This window comes from Budorcas taxicolor, chromosome 1 (genome assembly GCF_023091745.1).
Source record: "Budorcas taxicolor isolate Tak-1 chromosome 1, Takin1.1, whole genome shotgun sequence".
NCBI lineage: Eukaryota > Metazoa > Chordata > Mammalia > Artiodactyla > Bovidae > Budorcas > Budorcas taxicolor.
Window position 1 is genome coordinate 38,809,856 of NC_068910.1, and position 26,170 is coordinate 38,836,025.

General features: G+C 41.7%; 1 protein-coding gene across 1 annotated transcript in view; it reads left to right on the top strand.

Annotated features, from left to right (window-relative positions):
• Nucleotides 1-26,170, top strand: part of ITPR1 (inositol 1,4,5-trisphosphate receptor type 1) — a 322,601-nt gene that overhangs the window by 84,351 nt on the left and 212,080 nt on the right. Inside the window, exon 3 of the mRNA XM_052638520.1 lies at nt 17,801-17,916. Coding sequence (XP_052494480.1) covers nt 17,801-17,916 — 116 coding nt within the window. The remainder of the gene's footprint in view (nt 1-17,800; nt 17,917-26,170) is intronic.

Sequence of the window (26,170 nt, forward strand, 5' to 3'; positions counted from 1 at the left end):
CACACCATACACAAAAGTTAATACAAAATGAATCAAAGATCTAAATAAAAGAGCTGTGAACCTCCTAGAAGAAAACGTAGGTGTAAATCTTCACAAACTTGGATTAGGCAGAAGTTACTTGATGCAATACCAAAAGTATAAGCAGCAAAATGAAGAATAGGTAAACTGGATGTCATCAAACTTAAAACTTTCAAAGGAAATTATGAAGAAAGGGAAGAGACATCTCACAAAAAGGGAGAGAATGTTTGCAAATCATTTTTCTTTTAAGGACTAGTATCTGGGAACTCTTAAAATTCCACAATTAAAAAAAAAAAAACTCTTAGTACTACATAGCAACAAATCCAGTTTGAAAATGGGCAAAGGATTTTAACAGAAATTTCTCTAAAGAAAATATACAAATGGCATAGAAATATACAAATATACAAATGAGCACGGAAAGATGCTCATATCATTGGTCATTAGAGAAGTGCAAATGGAAACCACTAGTATGACTAAAGTAAAAAAGGTGGACAGTAATAAGTATTGGGGAGGATGAGGAGAAACTGGGACCCTCATACAGCTGAGACTGTAAAATCACGCAACCATTTTGTGAAATAGTTTGGCAGTTCCTCAAAAGGTTGAATATAGTTACCTTAATAGCCAGCAGTTCCACTCCTAAGTACATGCCCAAGAGAGGTAAAAAAAATATGTGCATAAAAACTTATACCTGAATGTTTCTAGCAACATTATTCATAATAGCTAAAAAGTAGCAATGCTCAAATGTCCATCAACTGAATGGATAAACAAAATGTGATATATTCACACAGTGGTCTATTATTCAACCATAAAAAGGTTGACTTTACCAGCAAAGGCCTGTCTAGTCAAAGCTATGGTTTTTCCAGTTGTCATGTACAGATGTGAGAGTTGGACTATAAAGAAAGCTGAGCACCAAAGAATTGATGCTTCTGAACTGTGGTGTTGGGGAAGACTCTTGAGAGTCCCTTGGACTTCAAGGAGGTCCAACCAGTCCATCCTAAGGAAATCAGTCTTGAATAGTCATTGGAAGGACTGATACTAAAGCTGAAACTCCAATACTTTGGCCATCTGATGCAAAGAACCGACTCATTGGAAGATACCCTGATGCTGGGAAAGATTGAAGGCAGGAGGAGAAGGGGATGACAGGAGGAGATGGTTGGATGGCATCACTGACATGATGGATGTGAATTTGAGTAGGCTCTGGGAGTTGGTGATGGACAGGGAGGCCTGGCGTGCTGCAGTCCATGGGGTCACAAAGAGTCAGACACGACTGAGGAACTGAACTGAACTGAGAAAGGAATGAAGTACTAATAGATGCCACAATGTGGATGAACCTTCTAAACATTATGCTAAGTGAAAGAAGCTAATCACAAAAGGTCATGTATTTTATGATTCCATTTATGTGAAATGTCCAAAATTCATAGAGACAGAAGGTAGACCAGTAGCTGCTAGGTCCTGAGGGGAGAGAGTGGACAATGACTGCTAATAGGTTTCTGGAATTAGGCAGTGGTGATGGTTATACCAACTCTGAATTAGTTAAAAAAACAACAACGATTAAACTGTATACTTTAAAGGGGCTTCCCAGGTGGCACTAGTGGTAAAGAACATGCCTGCCAATGCGGGAGAGGTAAAGAGATGTGGGTTCGATCCCTGGGTCGGGAAGATCCCCTGGAAGGGAGGGCATGGCAACCCAGTCTACTATTCTTGCCTAGAGAATCCCTTGGACAGAGGAGCTTGGCTACAGTCCATGGGGTTGCACAGAGTCGGACATGACTGAAGCGACTTAGCACAGCACACATGAACTTTGAAGGTGTAAATTTTGTTGGCTATGAATGATATCTTGATTTTTTTAAATGGGTACATATTGGTATAAAACATTTGAGCTTTCTGGTAATAAAACATATGAAAAGAAAATAGAAATACTAAATAAAGTATCAAGTGTTGACTAAACAAATGAAAAAAAAGGAAAGGAGATGGAAATAAGGCAAAACCTACTTTTCAAATGACGGTTTTCAAATGTGTTTGAAGGTGTGTTCTAGATGGGAGATGCATTATAACTTAACAATGGTTGTGGAAAGCATATGTGTCTGCCAGGCCTTTTGGAACACAGTGATAAATAAGCCTCTGGACCTTTGTTTGCAGGCATTTGCAGAGTTATGGAGGTGGGAGATGGGAGGCAGGTCAGGGAGATAGGTAAGTCAGAACTCTGCTGAGGCACTGGGACACAAAGGATGGTACATCCCTGTTGAGGGGTCAGAGCCTTTGTAAAAGCATTAGCTGAAAAAAGTTACAACTGGATTACTTGGAGAGTTGGATGTGTGTCTCCTCTGCTTGGGGAGAGGGTTGGGGTGGCTGATTCCAGCCAGGGAATATATATATATGTCAGTCAGTTCAGTTCAGTCGCTCAGTCGTGTCCGACTCTTTGCGACCCCATGAATCGCAGCACGCCAGGCTTCCTTGTCCATCACCATCTCCCGGAGTTCCCTCAGACTTGCGTCCATCGAGTCCGTGATGCCATCCAGCCATCTCATCCTGGGTCGTCCCCTTCTCCTCCTGCCCCCAATCCCTCCCAGCCTCAGAGTCTTTTCCAATGAGTCAACTCTTCGCATGAGGCGGCCAAAGTACTGGAGTTTCAGCTTTAGCATTGTTTCTTCCAAAGAAATCCCAGGGCTGATCTTCAGAATGAACTGGTTGGATCTCCTTGCAGTCCAAGGGACTCTCAAGAGTCTTCTCCAACACCACAGTTCAAAAGCATCAATTCTTCAGCTCTCAGCCTTCTTCACAGTCCAACTCTCACATCCATACATGACTACTGGAAAAACCATAGCCTTGACTAGACGGACCTTAGTCGGCAAAGTAATGTCTCTGCTTTTGAATATGCTATCTAGGTTGGTCATAATTTTTATATATATAGGGATGAAAGAGGCTGTCTAGCTCTGTTGACAGTACAGTGAAAGAGCATTTCTGCTACATCGGCATCCATTTCCCTGAGCAAAGAAGGTGTGATTTTTCCATTGGGCTCATAAGGGCGACGTGTGTGTGTGTGTGTGTTGGGGGAAGCTGATGTGGGGTTGTCTGAGCCAGAAGGGGGGCTCCGTGGAGGAGAAAGGAGGGTTGATGGGTTGGGTTTTCAGTGGCTGGAAAGGGGTTGTGACTGCCTGAGGAGAGGCTTTTCCCCCTGAAGAGGGAGTACAGAGGAGGGATGTCAAGCAATGGCAGGTTAATCTTCAAGGTTCCTATTAAAGTGCCAACCAGAGCAGATGGATGCCATGTGTCACCAAATGTCGCCTTAAGAAGCCCACAGCATCCCTGATGCCGAACTCCAGCTAGAGTTGAATTTTGAAGAAATGTCGGACAAACACCTGTTGAGGAATACTCTATTTTTTAAAGTGGGGAACTGTGTTTTTGAAAAACGTCATGATCATAGAAAGTGAAGAACAGCTGTAGTCACATCACAACTAAAGGCAATCCCTGGTCCTAAACTGGACCCTGGAGTGGGTCAGGAAGTGCTGAACAGGACGTTATTGGGCCAGATGACAAAATGGAAGTGTGGACCATAGATGAGATGAAAGTACAGGATCAATGTTACATTTACTGCAGTTGATAATTGAGCTGTAATCATGGTAGAAAATATCCTTATTCTTAGGAAATGGACACTGAAATAAATTTTAAAGGGCAATAATATATGTAACATCCTCCCAAGTAGTGCAGGAAAGTATGTCACAGGTACAATATATACGATACATATGAAATATTATATATTATATGTGTACATACAGAGAGAACATGAATGATAAAGCACATGGACGAAATGTTAACAGTAGGTGACTTTGGGTAAAGAGTAGTCTGTGTATTATTACTCTTGCAACTTCTATGTAAGCTTGCAATTATTTACAAATAAAAATCTAAGAGAAAGTGCTCATGGAAGAACCAGCTCTACATATCTGTCGATCATGCAGGGCTGGAGTGTGAAGCCAGCTTGATTCTTCCAGCCAAGGAGGGACTCTTCTGCTCTCCTTCGTCTCTCTCCAAATCCCCTGCATCTACCACAGGGGGACCAGAAAGTGAGGTGGGCATGATGGGGATACAGTGGGAAGGATGGGGGTGTCTGTGAAAAACCTGGCTTGAAATAATACTGGCAGCTTTGATCATTGTAAGTGTTTAGCTACTTTGAATTTCTGAATTGGTGCTGTTGGCAACTGGTAATTGTCGATGCCTTGCTGTTTTTTAAAATGTAATTCGTTTATCATTCTTGGCTGCACTGGGTCTTCATTGCTATGCATGGGCTTTCTCTAGTTGCGGTCAGTGGGGGCTACTCTCTAACTGCAGTACACAGGTTTCTCACTGTGACGGCTTCTCTTGTTGCAGAACAAAGGCTCTAGAGCATACTGGATCTGTAGTTGTGGCACATGGGCTTAGTCGCCCCACAGCATGTGGAATCTTCCTGGACCAGGGATTGAACCCATGTCCCCTGCACTGGACAACCAAGGAAGTCCTTTTTTTTTTAATATCTAGGGACAGAGGGAATAATTTTTCCCACTGAATAGATGCGTCTTTAATGTTCCATGCACCTGTTACACAGGTCGTAAGGGGAGGCGAAGGGGGTGACAGAGATTGAAATGGTTGGATGTCATCACCAACACGATGGACATGAATTTGAATAGGCTCCGGGAATTGGTGATGGACAAGGAAGCCTAGCGTGCTGTAGTCAGTGGGGTCACAAAGAGTTGGACATGACTGAGCAGCTGAACTGAAGGGAGAAAACATTGTTTGGGATCCTGGAGGAAGGAGCAGTGTGGGGATAGGAGAGGGAACAGGGAAGCCTTCTCTAGGGACTCGGGCGCTTTGAGGTGAGCTGAAAGCATGAGGGATGAAGAGTAGGCTAGTCAGAAAATGGCCATGGTGCTGACGCAGTTGGTGACCTGGGAATACAATTTCAGGCAGAGAGAACAACTTGGTAAAAATACAGAAGAGTGGCATATGGTGCATGTTTGTGAGAACTGTGTTTTGGAATGGTGAGAGCTGGGTGTTGGTGGAGGAGCATTTTAAAGAAATGAAACTGGAGAGGTGGATGGGCCAAGCGAAGGACCACCCATCCTCAGCTGATGTCCTTTCTACCACACTGACATCTGAGGCATCTGAACGCTTTGCTTGCCAAACACCTTGAAGGCTGTACTGGCAGGACTGGGGATTCCAAGCGGCTGGCAGTGACTTCAGTCTCTTAGAATGTTGCCACTCAGAGCAGTCCCCAGGCCAGGAGCTTCTCAGAGCCCTCCCCGCATCCACTCAATCAGTGCCTGCATGTCAACAACAGATGATTAGTCTCCATATCAAAGTCTGAAAAATGCTGCTTTGAGAATTAATTTATTCTGTGCGTTGGTATTTCCCAGGGTACAGCTGGGGACAAATCACATTAGAATCACCTGACTGATTTCACATAGTGGGATAATCTCTTGGTCCATCCATATTGTTGCAAATGGCATTATTTCATTCTTTACTATGGAAGTAAGTCAGGCAAAGGCAAATATTACTATGGTATCATTTATACGTGAAGCCTAAAAAATGATGCAAGTGAACTTATTTACAACACGGAAATACACTCACAGACATGGAACACAAGTTTATAATTACCAAAGGGGAAAGGAGGAGGAGGGATAAATTAGGACTTTGGGATTAGCAGATACATATTGCTATATATAAAATAAAATCAAGGACCTACTGTATAGCACAGGGAACATCTTAACCTATAAAGGAAAAGATACACATGTGTTTTATATATATGTGTGTGTGTGTGTGTGTAACTGAATCACTGTGCTGTACACTTGAAATTAACACAACATTGTAAATAGCCTATACTGCAATAAAGAAACAGAAGAATTACTTGGAGAATAATCACATTGTTAAAAATAGGAATTCCTAGGCTCCAAACCTACGATGTTGTATTATTTCTACTGTACAGCAAAGTGAATCAGCCGTATGTATATATATCCCCCATTTTTGGATTTCCTTCCCATTTAGGTCACCACAGAGCACTGAGTAGGCTTCCCTGAGCTATAATGAGTAGATTTTCATTAGTTATCTATTTTATACATAGTATCAGTAGTGTATGGAGAATTCCCTCCTGGCTCAGTCGGTGAAAAATCCACCTGCAATGCAGGAGACCTGGGTTTGGTCCTTGGGTCGGGAAGAATCCCTGGAGAAGGAAATGGCAACCCATTCTAGTATTCTGCCTGGAGAAATCCCATGGACGGAAGACAGTCTACAAGGTTGCAGTAGTTGGACACAACTTGGCAACTAAACCACCACCATCAGTGTTCAGTTCAGTCGCTCAGTCGTGTCCAACTCTGCGACCCAATGAACCGCAACATGCCAGGCCTCCTTGTCCATCACCAATTCCCGGAGTCCACCCAAACTCCTGTCCATTGAGTCGGTGATGCCGTCAACCATCTCATCCTCTGTCCTCCCCTTCTTCTCCTGCCCTCAATCTTTCCCAGCATCAGGGTCTTTTCAAATGAGTCAGCTCTTTGCATCAGGTGGCCAAAGTATTGGAGTTTCAGCTTCAATAGCAGTCCTTCCAATGAACACCCAGGACTGATCTCCTTTAGGATGAACTGGTTGGATCTCCTTACAGTCCAAGGGACTCTCAAGAGTCTTCTCCAACACCACAGTTCAGAAGCATCAATTCTTCCGTGCTCAGCTTTCTTTATAGTCCAACTTTCACATCCATACGTGACCACTGGCAAAACCATAGCCTTGACTAGATGGACCTTTGTTGACAAACTAATGTCTCTGCTTTTGAATATGCTGTCTAGGATTGGTCATAACTTTCCTTCCAAGGATCAGTAGTCTACATATGTCAATTCTAATGCCTCCCCCTCCAAGTCAGTTTTAGAAAGAGAGCTCTAGCCATCAAGTAGAGTTTCATACACAGCAAACAAACAAACAAGGTGGTTCCGTGACATGAGAAGAGTCTGGAATGCTTCCCTCCCCACCACCTGCTTTGTTCATTTTGTCAATTTGGGTCAATTGAGCACATTGACTCTTAAGAATAAGGGAGAGGAAGGTTTAATCCTGTGGTTCTCGAGGTGTGGTGGGGGAGCATTCTTGACTGTAAGACCTGGAAGATGGTGTGCTACGATACCTGGAATATAGAGACCACAGATGCTACCAGGGTTCTCCCCACAGAGAATTAGATGATGCCCAGAGTGTCAAGACTGGTGCTGAGAAACCCTGGTGTGATCATTTTGAGGGGTGAGGTCATTCTTGAGGTGACTCCCTGGAGAATCGCTGCTCTAATAAGTCACTATTTTGCATGGAAATGTGTTGTGTCTTTCAGGCAGGTGTTCTGGAGGAGAGAAAAAGCTCAACAGTCTTTTTTTTTTTTTTGAGATACTTTGACTTAAAAGGCTGTTTGATGGTAGGCTGTATTTGCTAGGATTAAAAATGGAAGTAAAGAAAACATAAGTCATGATATAAATGAAGACAGGTTTTTTTTCCCCTGTGTCTAGGTTAAATATATGACATCTTTGAGTGACTCTTGTTTATTTAGTTCCTTTTCACTGAATAAGCGTGAGTGAAAGGGTCCCTTTGGAAGCAGTCTCTTCACTGTGGGTATGCTTTAGTACATAAAAAAACTTTCATGTACATAAAAAATTTTAGTACATAGAAAAAAATTTTTTTTAATATATGTTTGTAGGGAGTGGTCCATCTGTTGCAAGGAAGGGTCTGGTTGGGGAACCCTGGGTTGGAAGCACAGAGGGACCCAGAGTTGGGTCACTAGGTCTGCAGTGGAGACCAGGACAATAAAGGAACAGAGTAAGCAAGTGGGGCTCTGTCTGCCATTGGTTGTTGGTGTCCACTTGCCTTCTTGCCTCTCTGTGGAGAAATGAATGCAAGCCAGCAGTGACAGCTTTGCTCAGTCAGCTGAGGGTGCCTTGAACACCACATGGAGAGCATGGGAGGGAAGGGCGCACGTGAGGTCAAAGGGTGATGGCCTTCTTCCCCAGGTAGGGGCAGGAGGAGGGTCGGCAGGCTGGCGGAATTAGCCTTTCTCTTCTAGACCATGGACCTGATCAGGAAGTCTGACCCACTTCACGGAAAAGCAGGTTAATTCTGGGGGTGATGTGATTATACGTTACAGATTTCTCTGGCTTCTCAGTCTTCCTACATCATCCATCCCTTTCCCTGCCTTGCCCACTGGCCCGAGCAGTAGATGCTTCAAACACCCTGCACTTACCTGCTGGCTCGTCTGTCTTCCTGCGGACCCTCGGGGACTAGGTTTTCCAGCACACAGAGGCTGAAGAAATGTTTGTTGAGTGAAGTAGAAATCAAACTCAGGAGAAACAGTGTACACTGTCTTCGTGTTATGGTAATTTCTGAGAGCAAAAGTCTTTTTCCAGGAGGGTCTTGGAATGACCAACCCAATAGCTTATGTAAATCTTTTCAGGCCAGATGTTGAAGACCCGAATGTGCTTTTGGAGATCTAACATATCCTCAGAGGTTCGCACGTGCTATACTTTTTGAAATAGCCAGGGCTGTGTGCTGTGAAATTGCGTTTTCCTTGAGAGAGACTGAGCATGTAGAGTCCTACGCAGCAAGGTTTTTAACCCAAAGGCCTCCGTTTTGTTTCTTCGTATATCTAACGTAGAGCTGGGCGTCCCTCTGTTTGTGCGTTTCTTAACTTTTTGACAAGTCCCTCCAGCTGTTTACTCATTCCCAAAATATACTTGTTTTCAGATATGTTCACAAGTTATATATATAACAGATTCCATAGAACAGGCTTTTCTCCTTCCCCCTTCCTTTCTTTTTTCCTCTTTCTCTCTGTCCCTCCCTCTTTCCCTTTCTTCTTTTTTTCCTTTGTTTCTTCTCTCTTCTTAAAAGTAGCCTTGTTTTGAACTTGGTGAGTGTTTGATGGATTTTTGTAGAAGGTTCACACTTGAAAATAAATTTCATAGATGATTTTGAATATACAAAAATATCTTTTATTATACAAAATGTAAAGTACGTATACAAATTGAGAGAATAATAGTATGATGAACCTCCATGTACCCTCTACACACCTTTACTGTTAACAATTCATGGTTCATCTCGTGTCATCTCTCTCCTCCCAGCTCCCTTTCCCCAATTATTTTGAAACAAGTGTCATCATGGCCCTTCATTACAGATTACATTTTTCAACTGCTTCCTATTAATGGTTTAAAACCACATGAATAGAGCAAAGCATCAGTGGGGAAAAGCCCTCCTCGGTCCGAGTCCCCCTGGGCATCAGGCTTGGGGCCAGGGAATGCTCACTGCCCTCAGTGCCCAAGTGTCCTGCAGTGAACAAATAACGGAGGCCCTTTGGGGAACCAGTGATGTCATCTCTCTTCCGCCCTTCCTCCTCTCCATTATGTACCAGCAAACACCCAGCCCCAACCCTGGCAAAACAAAGCATGTTTTCGCAGCCACGGAAGTCAGACACTATTGTTAACCTTTTACGTGAAGGGAAAGTTTGGTTTTCTATTATCAGCAAGACCATCCTCCTTATTGTGAGAACAACTACTACTTCATTTTTTTTTCCCCTTAAGGTTTTATACACACACGCGTGTGCGCACAAAGATGCACAAATCTTAAATCTGAGCGCTGCTCAATTTTTAAATCCAACCCCCATGACCCTCGTCCAGATTGAGGTAGAACATCTCCAGCACCCCAGAAAGTGCCCCTTCTCCAAAGGGCACCCCAGAAATACCCCCCTCCAAAGGCGACTGCTAGTCTGTCTAGCTGTTGGTAAATTTTGCCTCCTCTTGAACGTCATGTGAATGGATTCATTCAGTATAAGTGGATTCTTTTTGCCTTGGTTTTTTCACTCCAAATAATGTTTGTGAAGTACATCCCTGTTGTTCCGTGTAACAGTAGCTTGTTTCTACTGCAGTATAACCATCCGGCATTGCAGTTTTGTGTGAAGACGTGATGTGTTTATCCATTCTGTCTTAGTGGCTAATATTTGTTTACTCTGTGCCATGATCTGTACTAAGTGCTTTAAGTGAAATAGTTAATCTTTTAGGCTAGTTTGTGTTACCCGTTGTGATTATTGCCCTTTTGTAGGCAAGAGATGAGCTAATTTCCCCCAGGGTCATATAACTAACATATAATAGAGCTGTTTAAACCAAGTCGTCCAGTTTCCAGACCAATGCACAGCTCAGTGCTTCCATATTGGGCTTTCTGTGACTTGTCTGACGTGATCTGTAAGCTTCCAGAGACTAGAGCAGGTCTTTGGGCTCTGTGGTCCTTGGGGATGATCTGTCTTCTAGAGGAAGACCTGTGGACACAGAGAGCTTCAGTAGCCTGGCCGTGGCTGCTCAGCTAGTGAGTACTGGAGCCAGGGTTGGAATCCTGGTTCCCAGGTTCCTTGTCTCTTATTTTTGTTGGCATTTGTTTATTTCCATCACCAGCAGAGTGCAATATGTTTTATCACTCAATGGGTCAGCTCACACTTTTGGTTGCAAACAACAGAAACTGACTAACCTAAGCCAAAGAGGAAGTTATTGGGAGAATATTGATCACTCGCAGAGTCAACAGGGCAACAGAGAACCAGACTGAGGTGCTGAGAGAAGCAGGCTCTTGACACTTCCCCAGACATCCGGCCCTGCTCCCACAACCAGTTTTTAACTTGCACTGGAACTTCGTATCCGTCTGTCCAGGTGCAGAAGCCAGGACAGAGGCTCTAGCTGTCTAATTGAAGACAGCTTCCTGTGTTCCTTGGAAGGGATTGCTGGTCCCTTCTGTCAGCCACAACGGGAAGAGGCCTTGCCTTCCTCATTAATTTTTTACTTTTCTTCTCTGGGTTAAAGTTGATCTATATTCAATAATCCTTGCAAAAAGCTAAATCAAAATTGAATTGGCCAAGTTCAGTGATGACCGATGGGTGGTATGGTAGGGAGGTGATATATGTATACACATGACTGATTCACTCCATTGTTCAGAAACTAACACAACATTGTAAAGCAGTTATACTACAATTAAAAAAAAAAATTAAATTGGCCAAACCAAAGAGGTCAAAAAGAGAAGTGTCTCCCTACATTTCTGGTTTTTTAATGTGTTTGTGAATGATGGTTCTGCAACCAGGAAAGATGACAAAGTTTACAGGATAGCAACCGTGGGTGTCCTCAGTCTAAAAAAGCATCTGGTCACTTACGTGGGAAAAAATTACCTCGCTGTCCTTTGTCCCTCAGGAACAGTGTCTGTTTTCTGCAGACAAGTAATGGAAGGTTGATTTGGCAGTTCCATTTGGAAAATGTCACCAGACTTCAAAGAGCTTCTTCTGCCCCGGCTTGGGAAATGTGGTTTCCCATGCAACAGACACAACAGTGTGCTGTGCTGGTTTCCTCTTTACGTGAAGTGGACTTAATTACTTGTTTGTGGAAGGCTTTTGTTGGAAGTAAGAGGTTTTCCTTTTGTGAGCTGCCACTGAAGACTGTCCTTCCACCTTGAATGTCCACTCATTCATTCATTGATCCTGAATTTACTGAGTACACTTTAGACAGGATGATACAGAAGTCAGATAAGGTCTACCGTCGTGAAACTGTTGGTCTCGTAAGTCGAGTTGGGAAAGTCCTTAACACCCAACAAATTTGCTTTCCCCTTTCATTGCTTCTTTGGACTCTTAACTCCCATGATGGGAAATTAACATTCCGCTTTCTCTTTGCTGATCACATCGTCAGTGCCTTCTGAGATGTTTATTCTGTTGCCTCTTAACCTTTTTCAAAAGAAGATACGTATGATCAACACTAAAATTTTTCTTATTTTAGTTCATGTAAATTTACCCTTGATTTCTCCCTATATAAAATTACATTTATGTATGCTGGCTGAATGAAGAGTTTTTTAAAAAAAAATAACTTCTTGACTGTCTCTTTGATCAGTGAGGTGGGTTACAAGAGCTCAGATTCTTTGCAATAAGGGCCTATGTTTGCCTAGTTGACTGCCACCACATCAGCCAGAGGGTAGGGTAAGAGACAGTGAAATGGATGCTTGGCAAACTGGAGGACAGACTGCAGCAGGTGTTGGTTTGGTCTTTAGCAAACTCATTTTTTCTTCCTGAGCATTCCACTGAAGTGCACTTCTTAGTTCCTGACATCGCAGCAGAGTGGGAGGGCCGTGTGATTGGTTATCACTGATGACCTGTGAGCACGAGTTTAATATTTCTTTCAGGCCAATGAGCTGAAGAGAAGATGTGCCTTCTCATGGCTCTTTTTCGTAGAGAATCCTTCCACATACCGAAGTGCGAGATTTGGTGGCCTAGGAGAGATTTCTCAGAAATGTTATGTCTGGCAGAGAGTTGCTGGATTATATATTAGATTATATGTTGCCTTTTGTCACCCTGTAGTGTAAAATGATATCTCAGTATGATATTGAACAGTGCTTTAGTATTAAAAGGTCATTTATAAAAGTTAAAGACTTTCATGGGTACATGGGTTGGAGGAGGAGTTGCTTCATAGATACACGTTTTCCTCTTGGGAGTGATTAAAATGTCTCAGAACTTAGAAGTGGTGATTGTACAACATTGGGAATGCATGGAATGCCGCAGAATTGTTCACTTGAAGCCAGTTAATTTTATGTGAATTGAGCCAAAAAAGTCAAATATTGATAAAGTGCAGAATAAAAATAACACTCCTATGTCTGGCACCTCACGCCGTCCCACTTTGTAGAGGCAACAACTTAAAACATGTTGACATTTTCTTTTGGTATTTACCACTGTATTTCTGGATGATATGTGTCTCTTAATGTCTGTAGATTAATCTCTTTTAAATATCACCTGTTCACGCCCTGTAATTATAGATGAGGGTGACTTCTGACACCTCCCTGTGCACCCTCCATCCCCTAGGTAAAGTTATATCACATCTTTTGGCTAAATTTATATCTAGTGTTAGCTTCTTATGACTGTAAGTGTTGTTCACTGTTGAGCTAAAGACATACTACATGTTTTTTTAAAAATATTGAAGTATGGTTGATACACAATGTTTTGTTAGTTTCAAGTATATGACAGAGTGATTCAGAGATACACACAAACACATATTCTTCTTTAGATTCTTCTCCATTATAGGTTATTAAAAGGTATTGAATATATAAATGAAGATGGAAAGAGAATCCCTCCATTGATCAATTCCACCCATCCATCTTCTTTCCATGTTCATTTATTCCAACTTGGGAAGATGTATTTAAGATTCTTAGGAGATGAACTTGCATTTTTTTGTTTTTAATTTTCATTGTATTGTGGTTTTGTTGAGGGAAGGGGAAAAGGAGAGAGAATGTCTTTATTCTGTCCTCTGAAAACTAGCTTTGAATCAAATTCAAGCCTTTGTAAGCCTCAGTTAACATATTCTCTAGGTTTAGTTATATCTCCCGAGCCAGGGTGGGTCACTGCATTGTATTTGTCATACTGATTTCCTCGACTCTCCTCTCCTCTCTCTGGCACTCCATCCTTCCTTCTCTTTTGCCCCTGTCCCCTTAAATTACTGGCTGTCCTGTATTTTCAGTTGACGGATAGCCCTCTGAACGTTTCAGCTTGGCTGTCTCTAACGCATCTCAAACCAAGCATAGGCAAAAGAAGATTCTTGACTTCTGTTCTCCTCTAAATCCACCCCCTCCCAGCCTTCCCTTTCTTAGTAGGCACCACGATCAAGAAGAAAGCTCCCATAGAAACATAAGCCAGGTTCTTCTTTGCTTAAAGTCCTTTGCTACTTTCCGACTGCTTTTGTAGGACAGGCATTGCCTCCCTGCGGCCCACCTACAGAACAGATGCGACTGTCTGCTGTCAGGGACCTCCCATTCTAGAGTTCAAGGTTGTGGAGGACAGCGAGGAACTGGCTTTCACCTGTTCTTTCGGCAGACTCTCTTTTCTCACTAAGTCTCGGACGTGCGTTCCCTCCGAGGCTGGCTGCTTTGCCTTCCCACCCCACCCCAGGACTCCTTACGTTAAGGTGGGCTCCAAGCACATGCGTGGCTCCTGTTGCTCCTGTCTTCCGCAGCAGAGCACCACGGGCCTCAGGCCACGGTTAACACATCTGCAAAGCAGTTGGGAGTTCTCCCTCCAGCAGAGTTCTAGAATGCTGTCTAAACCGTGGAGGACCACCTCTGGCCCCTTTTCAGGCCACGAGCCCTTTAACACTTACCCCAGCCCCTCTATTCAGCTAACTTCTCCTTTGCTGGCCCAGTGTGGCATCTGCTAAAGCTTAGGAATGTTCCAAAATAATTTTTTGAGAGCTGAGTTTAGTTTATTCTTCAAAGACCTGAAAAAAACACTTGTCACATAAAAGATCTTTGTGACATTTCTTTGGGGCGAAATCAAAGCGCAGTGTGTGCATGTGTGTGTACACGCACATGTATAGATACACATGCATATTTGCTTCCCCCACACAGGTAAAATTTTTGCCCTGGATTTCCTATATTTGTGCATTTCTATACTTAGCACAGTATTAAGATCCAGCAGAACTTTAATTTTGTCCTGTTGTGCCGTCCAAATAGCAAAGGGCAATACAGAGCCGCTGAAGTGCAGAATTTCAGAAGGTTACTTTAACATCCCATTTGAATTGCTTAATTTAATTTTCACTTAGAATCAGTTGCTAAGCAACTGGGAAGGCAGGACAAAATCAGCAAGGCTAATTTGGTTCTGTTACTAGTGTGTTAGCATTGCTTATATTTACATAGATGGTTAGTTGTAAAAATGCTTAACCCAGTACAGTGCTCTGTTTATCCAAGAAAAATAGTTGCTGTGGAAGTTACAGTAAGACTTTAAATGGATTGACAGTGCTTCAGTTCACACTCTTATCTTAGGTAAATAGAAATTATCTGAAATTTTGAGCCTGTTGGTGCTCCATTGGTTTGTTAAGTGGGGTGCTTGACTTGGCTATACTATGAACAATTGTAAAAGGATGCTATCCATTGCATGTTGATCCCTTGATATTATAGATCTGGTTGATCCTCAAATCAACTTAAGTCAAATTACTGAGGGGGTGGTAATGCATATCGTTTAGCTATCATCATATGAATTGTTTTAGAGGGAAAAAAACGGACAATTTTCTCAGTATCTTCTTACTGATGAAAATTGAAATTATTAACCTCAATTGACCCATAAAGTAAATCATATATCAAATATGAATACTGGTGACTTAAATGTTTTGAATTTCTTTGTGTGATGTCATACGCTTATCAAGGAAGTCACCGTGGCCCAGTATATATGCCGCCCTCTATCCTGTGTCAAAGATGAGACGTTTAATGCTGGCCAGTGGTCTCATGGTTGTGTGTGATTGTTCTCAGGGCCAATGGAGCGTTTACATGGTTCAAACTGGTAGAAAAACTGTGTCTTTCAGTGATGCTGTGAAGTTGCCACTGATGGAGTAAATAACAATGAACTGTGACTTTCACTGGAGATGGAGAGAGCAGTCCTGTCTTTTAAACCAGTTTCCTGCCCTGCCCTTTGTTCTGTATAGATCTGGATAGAGTCTTTCATGTGCACTAACAATTACTTTCAGTAGATGAATTGTAGTCATGATAAAGATGGCTTTTATATTTACCTTATAACTGCTTGTGACTGCATAGAAATATGTAGTGAAGAAGGAAATTTGTAGAAATAGGAAAGTACCTTCTATTTCTACAGTTACATGATTCCAATTTTTTTCTGAATGATGTCAAGTGTTTGTACTGGACTTAGTAAAAGTTCATTGATTCCAACTAGAAGAAAGGGTGGTCTGAATTAGAGGAAAGTCTTAGTGTCTACAGGCTTCCCAGGTGGCGCAGTGGTAAAGAATCCACTTGCCAGTGAAGGAGACACAAGAGACATGGGTTCGCTCCTCAGTCCAGGAATATCCCCTGGAAAAGGAACCCACTCCAGTGTTCTTGTCTGGGAAATTCTACATGAACAGAGGAGCCTGATGGGCTCTAGTCCATGGCGTCACAAAGAGTTGGACATGACTGAGCACAGACACTTATCGTCTATGTACTTGAGAGCAAATGAATATTTCTCGCTGAGATCGTTGTTTGGCTAAGATAGTAACTAGGTATTTACTTGTCCTGTCAAAAAATGTTTCTGTGGACAGATAAGAATGAGTGTACAGTTAGGAGACTGAATTTCTTTAAAGGCTTGGTCTGATCTACTTTCTGAGTACAGTTTTTTCAGATCTGGGTGTTAATTCCAAATTTATTATTAATTTACTCTATAAATACCATTTGAAAATCCTTTCTATCAAATGGTAGAATTTTTAGGGAGTGAGTATAAATTTTAAGATTAGTTTTTTAGAAGTTATTTCTAAACGTTTTTGACAGCGTATCACTGTGAAAAATGTTACATGAAAATATCCCTAAACTTTGTGTATGTATGTGTGTTTAAAAGTTATATACATGCGTTACTGTAATAATGTATACTTTATAAAAACAAGCAGGAAAATAGACAAAAGATTATGATTAAACAAAATAATGCAGTGTCCTCTTAATCATGATTAGCACACTATCAGGTATATGAATGCTTAAGGCACGTGAATGCTTTGAGTAAAGTTTATCATTAGAGGCAACATGTTAAGCATTTTAAAACAATTTTTAATATCTGGGTGTCTTTTTTCCGACCTTCTTAGGTCATCATTTTTTTCCTTCTTCTGGTTTGTGGGGTCTGCATTACTGCTGTCTTTGATGTTTTCATTTCATTGCAGGCATCTTTTGAAGCCACTAGTCCATTTTGTGAGTGAGTTCTACTGTATGTGCTAAGTTGCTTCAGTGGTGTCTGACTCTTTGCGACCCCATGGACTGTACCCTACCAGGCTCCTCTGTCCATAGGATTGTCCAGGCAAAAATACTGGAGTGGGTTGCCATTTCCTTCTCCAGGGATCTTCCCAACCCAGGAGTTGAACCCGCAACTCATGTCTCCTGCATTGGCAGTTGGGCTCTTTACCACTAGCTCCATCTTCTACTACATAAAACAGTGTAAAAAGTCACAAGCCCAGGCAACCCTAAACGGAAGCATATCACCATGCACTGAGAGAGAGGGACAAGGTACAGAATGTCTGAGGGCAAGTTCGTCTATTTTCTTCCTACTCCCCAGAGAATTAAAACAACACTCAAGAAACCATTGCCCAGGGAAGTGCCTCCCAATAAACTTCTGTTTTTCTAAAAATTTTGTTGACTTGAGGAGAGTTGGATTTATATCCAGAAATGCTTGTATATTTTGTTATTGCATATGATGCAAAGAGCTGACTTATTGGGAAAGACCCTGATTCTGGGAAAGATTGAGGGCACAAGAAGAAGGGGGTGACAGAGGATGAGATGGTTGGATGGCATCACCAACTCAATGGACATGAGTTTGAGCAACTCTGGGAGATAGTGAAGGACAGGGAAGCCTGGCGTGCTGCAGTTTATGGGGTCGCAAAGAGTCGGACATGACTTAGTGACTGAACAACGACAGCTGTTGTTGCATCTAGTGAGAATATTGCCCTTAAATTTGTTCATTATAAGGGAAATGAGATAACTCTAGGGCAGCATCAAGAGTTCTGGATTTGGACTCTGAGTCCCAGCTATGCTACTAACTGGCTGTGTGACAACAAACATTTGACTTTCTATAAGTTTCATTTTCCCCATCTCTATTCTCACATGTGGTGATGAGAATTAACCATCAAAGGAGAGGTTTGTAAAAGGGCTTTGTAACTTGTCACTTATATTTACATATCATTTATAATGCTTTAATGAAATAGAGAAAGTTTTTTCCATAGGTTGAGTATATGCACATACATCCTCAGTGACAATTTTTTGCTTGTTTCACTTCTAGATTGCCTCTTTAAACTATGTCCCATGAATCGCTACTCTGCCCAGAAGCAGTTCTGGAAAGCTGCTAAGCCAGGAGCCAACAGCACGACAGACGCAGTGCTGCTCAACAAACTGCACGTACGTACTGGGGGGGACTCCATGGCGAGGTCTCACGAGCTGCCATATGGTTCTGTCTGGGTGGAATGGATTGGAAAGATGAGTTTTGCAGCCCTTCAGCTCTGGATAGTGACTTTCATATGTTCTTTGATGAAGGGATAAAAGATATTCTCTGTGATCCTAAGGAAAGGTGGGTCTTGGTCATCCTGAGATGTCTTGAGAGTTACTTTTCTCGATCATTTCTTTTTTTTTTTTCCTCAGCCATTTCCTTTTCAGAATGGCTTTGAGTAGAGTACTGGTTATGAGCACAAGCTCAGCAAGCGAACTGCCTAGATTGGAATGCTAGCTCCACCCCTCACCAATTGGTCATCTTGTCTGAGTTACTTGGCTGTTTTGTGCCTCTGTTACCTCATCTGTAAAATGGGAATGATAATATCCACATCAAGAGTTTGTTGTGAGGATTACATGAAATGAACCATGAAAGGTTCATGTCGACAGTGCGTGCCATATGAGAAGTACTCAGTAGATTTTAGCTGCTATCATTGTATTTATCTTGTCTGTTGGTTGGCATATCAAAGAGATGCTCATTCCACTGTGCTGTGTGACCATAACCAAATTTTTGAGCCTCTCTGAGCCTGTTTGTCCATCTGTCAAATGATGACATAATTCTTCTAGTGTCTAGATGACCTAATTCTTCTGTGAGGCTTATTTATCTCTGTGGAACTTCTTTGCAATGTGGAGAAGAAAGATATGACATATATCCAATGTGGTATTATTGAAATTTCAGTCCATTCCACACCCCCCTATTCTGCTTTATTTTTCTGCTTGTCACTTCCCATCATCTTTCCCATTTATTTATTAGCTGTCTACACTGATTAGAATGTAAACTACACAAGGACAGAAATCTGTGTCCGCTTTACTATATCCCTCTCCCTCTTGCCTACAACATGTGGGGCACTCAAATATTTACTAACTGGATTTTTAAAAATCTTTCTCGGACGATGATCTTCAAGGACGTACAGTATCTGTGAGCATGTGGGGCTCATGCCTGCCCGGTTTGTGACCAGTAAGTGGCAAAGTCACAGCCAGCTGCACTGGGTAAGGTGGGACTCACGGAGGGGACTCCTTTACTCGGCACATGCTGTGTTAGATGGGGCTGAGGGCTCCGGGCATGATGAGAAGATCGGGTCCCTGATCTCCCTGAGCTGAGCCTTTAGTGTGAGGACGCACACACACGTTGCCTTTGAAAGGAAATGCACGCCTTGTGCCTGCTACACCCTCTGAGGCGTCGGAACTGTCCTCACTATGCTCTGGCCAGACTCACTCTACTTCCTTTGCTTTCATTTGTTTTGGAGCACCACAGACTCTTAACAGTCTCAAGACATTAGCGCTTACAGCTTATTCGACTGAGAACATCCTTCTGACTTTGCCTCAGTTAAGATCTCTGCCTCCTTCGTCTCTCAGTGCAAGTTATCTCAGCAAAGTCTCTCCCCAGCTCCTTATCTAACCCTCGTCTTGCTTCCCTGCATCATGCACCGTGTTTATATCTTTCTCAGCACTGATCACAGTCTGCAATTATATTAAATAGTCCCCTTAATTACCATCTGTCACTCAGTAGAATGACAACCCCTCAAGATGAGGAGCAATGTCTGTCTGGTTTACCACTCTGTCCTCAGTGCCTTGTAATAGCATTTGGCACGTAGTAAGTGCTCAAGAAATATTTCATGAACGGATGAAAATAAAACACTCTGCTCAGCGACAGTGGTAAAGCTCTGGCAGTGACTTACCTTCTGGGAGCTTAATAGCTGACTAAGAAATAGAGGTAGTGACACAGCTGTGGCAAATACTATTATAGGGCAAACCACCAAAGCTTTGTGAGCTCCTAGAAAGAGCTTCACTGGTGGCTCAGTGATAAACAATGCACCTGCAATGCAGGAGACGCACGTTCGATCCCTGGTTTGGGAAGATCCCCTGGAGGAGGGCATGGCAACTCACTCCAGTATTCTTGCCTGGAGACAGAGGAGCCTGGAGTCCATCAGGTTGCAAAGAGTCATAAACGACTGAAGCGATTGAGCATGCAGAAGGAGCTCCCAAATCTTCTCGTGTGAATAAGGGTGAGTGACATGGTAGTCAGGGAGGACTTCCTGGAGGAAGAGGAGGTGACAGGCCTCACAATGAGGCATCTTTGGCAGTGAGAGGGTAGGAGAAGGAAAAAAAGCAGAAAGAAAGAGATCACTTTGGAGGCTTCCAGGACTGCATCATTGTTTTAACAGTTTTAGGGCAGATATTCTCAGCCTCAGCAGAGCCATTTCTCCCTCTGAATAGCAAATATTATTAATATGTACCTGTATGAACTGGAAATAAAAGTTATAAATAATATAGCCTCCCAAGATACCAAAGTTTGAAAATGAATTATAAAGGTAAAATAAAAGGAAAGATATTTTATTAAGTTACTGCTCAGGCACCATCATTCTAGAGGACATAAGAAAATAAATGCTTGTACCTGTTTGTATAAACCCCATGAATAAGGGAGCTAAAGACCGTGGCTGATGTAGGTCTCTAGTTCCAGTGGCCCAAAAAGCATGTTTTCTATGAGGTGATTTTTCAAAATGGTTAGCATTTCTTCATAATGTTACGAAGAATGCATAGCACACTCTTTCTCTTTATTAAAGAACACTCCCATTTTGGGGAAATTGTTGAGAATAACATTAATTAAACCGTTCAAAACTGTGCTTTGTGTGAATGTGTAAAGTGGAGTTAGGGACTTGGCTCAGAAATGACAGGTAGCCGGGACTTCCCTGGTTGCCCAGTGGTTAAGACTCTGCCTTCCAATGCTGGGGGGTGCACATTTGATCCCTGGTCAGGGAACTAAGACCCCCCACATGCCATGTTGGGCAGCCAAACACTTAAAAAAATAAGTAAGTAAATAAAAAGACATTGCAAAAACCACAGAGTTGAAAACTGCAGTCCTAAAGGTGACCGAGAACTTTGAACTCCTTACTAAAACAAACAACAAATGTTCTCTTTCATGCTGTGTTCTTGCTTTAAATAGACTTTAAAAGGAAACCAGTGCTGTCCCCTGATTTAGGATTACTGACGTGACTTTTGGGTCTTAGTTACTCTGTGCAGTTCCTACTTTCCTTGCTTAGTTGGACGTTTTTTCCCCCTCGTGTCTGAAAACCATTCACATGTTCTAGTGTCGTCATTAAAATGCTGTATTTTGGGAAGCTGCTTGCCTTTGGGGGTGGATGGCCGGTCTCCAGGGGGTTTTCATTTTTATTTTTGTCAACTACTGTGGAGCACCCCAATCAAAGGTCAGATTATTTTAAATTAATGCCATTTAAGGAATTAGTTGTCTAGACCACTTTGACTTCCTTTTGCCTAGGCTATGCAACATGCCACCAGCTCTCTGAAGGACAATGACATCTAGTGGCTGGTCGCTGTGTGTGTCTGTTCTTTCATAGAGAACTGGATGCTAACCCCCCTGGTCATGATTTCCCAAGACTCTTGGCAGAATGAGGTTCCCCTACCATTAGCAAATCATGTAATTTGTTCTTCGGGCCTTGACTACATTTCCTGACAGCGTTTCTGTCTGTTACCTTGAGATAGCACCTACATTGTTTTGGTTCTGAGAAATGATCTGTTACTTTAAGCTGGGAACAACCAGAGGAGTGATGAGTCTTTATTGTCTTTTGAAGCCTGGGTCCTGCATTGCTTATTTTCAGAAGCCTTAATTCAATATCATGTTATGTAATTCAGACGTTTTTTTGACCTTAAATAACCTTTCCCCACTGCTCCAGTGACCTCTCTGTGGTAATGTAATAATGGTTTCTCTATTTCTGAAATAAAATAACAGGTGACTGTGATGGGATTGGCCTTGATGTTGCTTAGGGAAACAGAGTAATGTCCATGGTGAATAATGGTGGTAGAGAGCATAGCATAGAGTGCCATTTCTTCCTTAGAAATTCGGAACTGTCCTCAAGTCATTGTGCAAGGAAAAGAGCAACAGGTACTTGATTTATTGGGATTCTTAAATATTGAAAAGGTAACACATTTAAGGTGGCTTTTTGTTTACTCTTATTTTTAAATTAATTTTTACTGGAGTGTAGTTGCTTTACGATGTTGTGATAGTTGCTACTGTACAGCAAGGTGAATCAGCTATAGGTTTTTGTATATCCCCTCTTTTCTGGATTTCCTTCCCATTTAGGTCACCACAGGGCACTGAGTAGAGATCCCCGTGCTGTACAGCAGGTTCTCATCAGTTACCTATTTTACACTCAGCAGTGTATGTATGTCAGGCCCACCCTCCCAATTCATCCCACTCTGCCTCCCCACCCTTAGTGTCCATACGTTTGTTCTCTACGTCTGTGTCTCTGTTTTGCTCGTAAAGCTTTTTAAAAACCCAGGCTTCTTGCCATGGAGATAGGATGAAGATGCTTCTGAAAAACTGACATGTGAGTATTGTAAGAAGTGAATTTCAAAAACACATGAGTAAGAAAAGGGGGAAAAAATGGTATGCTCTCTAAATCTTACACCTCAAAGATAATCTTGGTTTTGTATTTGGTGTGTGTCCCAGTCTCCAACCTCCTATTATTCCTGTATCTCTGTATAAAGTATTAATGGGGACATGCTGTCTCACTTCTCTTTCTTTCACCTGCTTATTTCCCCACTTACTATGTCATGAATAAACAAGTAGCTCTGTATTTTTCATGGCTACTTGATAACTCCATGATACAGCAGTACTGTAATTTTAGATCGACAATCCCTATGGAGTTCAGAATTACTTAGGATCCTGACAATTTTTTTCCATTCTGGGGCGGAAAAACGTGGTTATGGCCTCGTGTGCATGCCTGTTTACTTCTTAGAAGAAATTCCTGGAAAAAGGATGGCTAAGTCAAAGTTATATCCCTTGACCAACTTTTTGGTGGATATTGCCAGAATATCCTTCAGAAGGATAGTACAAATCCACTGTCTTAAAGTGTGGACTAATCTTTAGAATACACTTGAGAGAGTTAATATGTTTTTTCCAAGGTTAAAGCAACCTTGATCAGTGGGCCTGGGTATAGGTTGTACCTTACTTCTTTTTTATCAACCTTTTGCTTTACGTGTTGAACTAAAAATCATGATGGATTTTTTTTTCTGAAAGCCAAATTATATGTCAGTTATATCAGTAAAACTGAGGGAAGGGGACTAATTTATTTCATGGAGGGAGTTACCTGAAGACTGACTTGTGAACTCAACAGATATACAGCATTTATGCACTTAGCAAAAGATGACATGAATGGGAGAGTTTTCTCCTTAAAGAGCTCTTATAGCAAAACTGAATTCTTAGAATGGTTCATAAACTTAACTCATGGAATGTTTACTTAGTACTTATGTGTGGGCTTAGTCATCATTAAATCTTTTAATGCAGTTTCAGAGATGATATTTTATATTCTTAGATATTTATTTTCCAGTTGTATATTTTCACTTCTGATTTTACCTTTTGCATGTTTTTAGGGAAATACCATTTAATCTTTAGAGCTACTGGTGTTTAATTAGTCTTAAAAATGAAATCTGGGCCTTCTTGGTGATTAATCTGACATTTTCTTTTAGATATGCCAGTGACCAATGGATGACCACTTTTATCCTTAATCTGAGCATAGGCACGAACTTAATATTTTAGATTAATATTTCTTAGATTGAAGTCACTGGAAATCCTTGAGAGTCAGAGGAATATCCACGAGAATTTTCCCACTTATCCAGGAGCCCTTATATTATTTAAGTCCAAGAAACACTACTTTAAGATTTTCTAAAGGTGAATCCTTTCAGTGTGACATGTTGAGCAGAAATTTAAAAAAAGAAAAAAGCCTGTTTGTTGGGAAAATGTTGTTTTATTTTCCTTAATTCGTTGATTTTTCCACCCTTTGATTTTTTTTTTTAGTTTTTTATTTTTTTAATTTTAAAATCTTTAATTCTTACATATGTTCCCAAACATGAACCCCCCTCCCACCTCCCTCCCCATAACATCTCTGTGGGTCATCCCCATGCACCAGCCCCAAGCATGCTGTATCCTGCATCAGACATAGACTGGCGATTCAATTCTTACATGATAGTATACATGTTAGAATGCCATTCTCCCAAATCATCCCACCCTCTTCCTCTCCCTCTGAGTCCAAAAGTCCGTTATACACATCTGTGTCTTTTTTCCTGTCTTGCATACAGGGTCGTCATTGCCATCTTTCTAAATTCCATATATATGTGTTAGTATACTGTATTGGTGTTTTTCTTTCTGGCTTACTTCACTCTGTATAATCGGTTCCAGTTTCATCCATCTCAACAGAACTGATTCAAATGAATTCTTTTTAACGGCTGAGTAATACTCCATTGTGTATATGTACCACTGCTTTCTTATCCATTCATCTGCTGATGGACATCTAGGTTGTTTCCATGTCCTGGCTATTATAAACAGTGCTGCGATGAACATTGGGGTACACGTGTCTCTTTCAATTCTGGTTTCCTCGGTGTGTATGCCCAGCCGTGGGATTGCTGGGTCATAAGGGAGTTCTATTTGCAATTTTTTAAGGAATCTCCACACTGTTCTCCATAGTGGCTGTACTAGTTTGCATTCCCACCAACAGTGTAGGAGGGTTCCCTTTTCTCCACACCCTCTCCAGCATTTATTGCTTGCAGATTTTTGGATCGCAGCCATTCTGACTGGTGTGAAGTGGTACCTCATTGTGGTTTTGATTTGCATTTCTCTGATAATGAGTGATGTTGAGCATCTTTTCATGTGTTTGTTAGCCATCCGTATGTCTTCTTTGGAGAAATGTCTATTTAGTTCTTTGGGCCATTTTTTGATTGGGTTGTTTATTTTTCTGGAATTGAGCTGCATAAGTTGCTTGTATATTTTTGAGATTAGTTGTTTGTCAGTTGCTTCATTTGCTATTATTTTCTCCCATTGAGAAGGCTGTCTTTTCACCTTGCTGATATTTTCCTTTGTTGTGCAGAAGCTTTTAATTTTAATTAGATCCCATTTGTTTATTTTTGCTTTTATTTCCAGAATTCTGGGAGGTGGATCATAGAGGATCCTGCTGTGATTTATGTCTGAGAGTGTTTTGCCTATGTTCTCCTCTAGGAGTTTTATAGTTTCTGGTCTTACATTTAGATCTTTAATCCATTTTGAGTTTATTTTTGTGTGCGGTGTTAGAAAGTGATCTAGTTTCATTCTTTTACAAGTGGTTGACCAGTTTTCCCAGCACCACTTGTTAAAGAGATTGTCTTTACTCCATTGTATATTCTTGCCTCCTTTGTCAAAGATAAGGTGTCCATATGTGTGTGGATATTTTTTTCTTTCTCCAATTTCCTTTTCTTATTAGCTGAGAACTGCTTGGCAGAAAGAATAAATGGCTTTCTCCAAAGTAGATTCAGTCCAGTGGTGTTTTTTTCTTTGGAAAGTACCTGTGGTTACTGGAGAGCTCTCTGGAGAGGGTGCAGCTTGGGCATGAAAACAGGGAGAAGGGAGGTGGGAGGAAGAGAAGGGAAGGTGTTTGTGAAGAGGAGGAGGGAGTGGGGGAGAACCCTGCCCAGGGCAGTTGCATGCCAAGGATGGCTATGGTGTCTGCACTGCTATTGTTTCTGGATGTGTCTTGAAACCAGTGAATATTATCTTTTTGTACCTGAGAACAGCAGACTGGTAACTAATTCCAAAACAGCAAGAGGGAAGCCTCTGAATAGACCATTGTTTTAAAGGGTTGAGATACGTACGGTAAACTTGCAGCCATCTATATGAACATAGGCAGACCGTTACCTTCTTTTAATGTGGTTTGTTTCCGGTTTAGGATTGCTGCCTGCAGCTTATTTTTCTCAAAAGATACACCTTCCTAAAAATACCTATCTTCCCGGTAGAGGCAGAGTGGATGCTGAGCTTGGGAAATGGGAAGATTCTTCATCCAGCCAACATAGTCCACTTTCCGAAATTCTCATCATTAGGACATTTCCTAGTTACAGAGACTTATGCATAACAATCACGGTTAAAATGTGTTGAATGCCTGTTTGGTGTCTAGTATGCATTTTCTCTAATCTCCATGATGGGAGAGAAAGGGGGGTGGGGGAAGCTTATTTTTGTCCTCGTTTTGTGGATGAGAGTGCTGAGTGAGGCTCAGTGAGATTAAATAACTTGGCCAAGATGGTAAAGTTGGTTTGTGGTGGAACCAAGATCAGGTCTAAAGTGTCCTGTGGAAATGGGGACCTGGGAAGGAAGCCCATTACCCCGTGGCATCTGCTGGCATCTTAT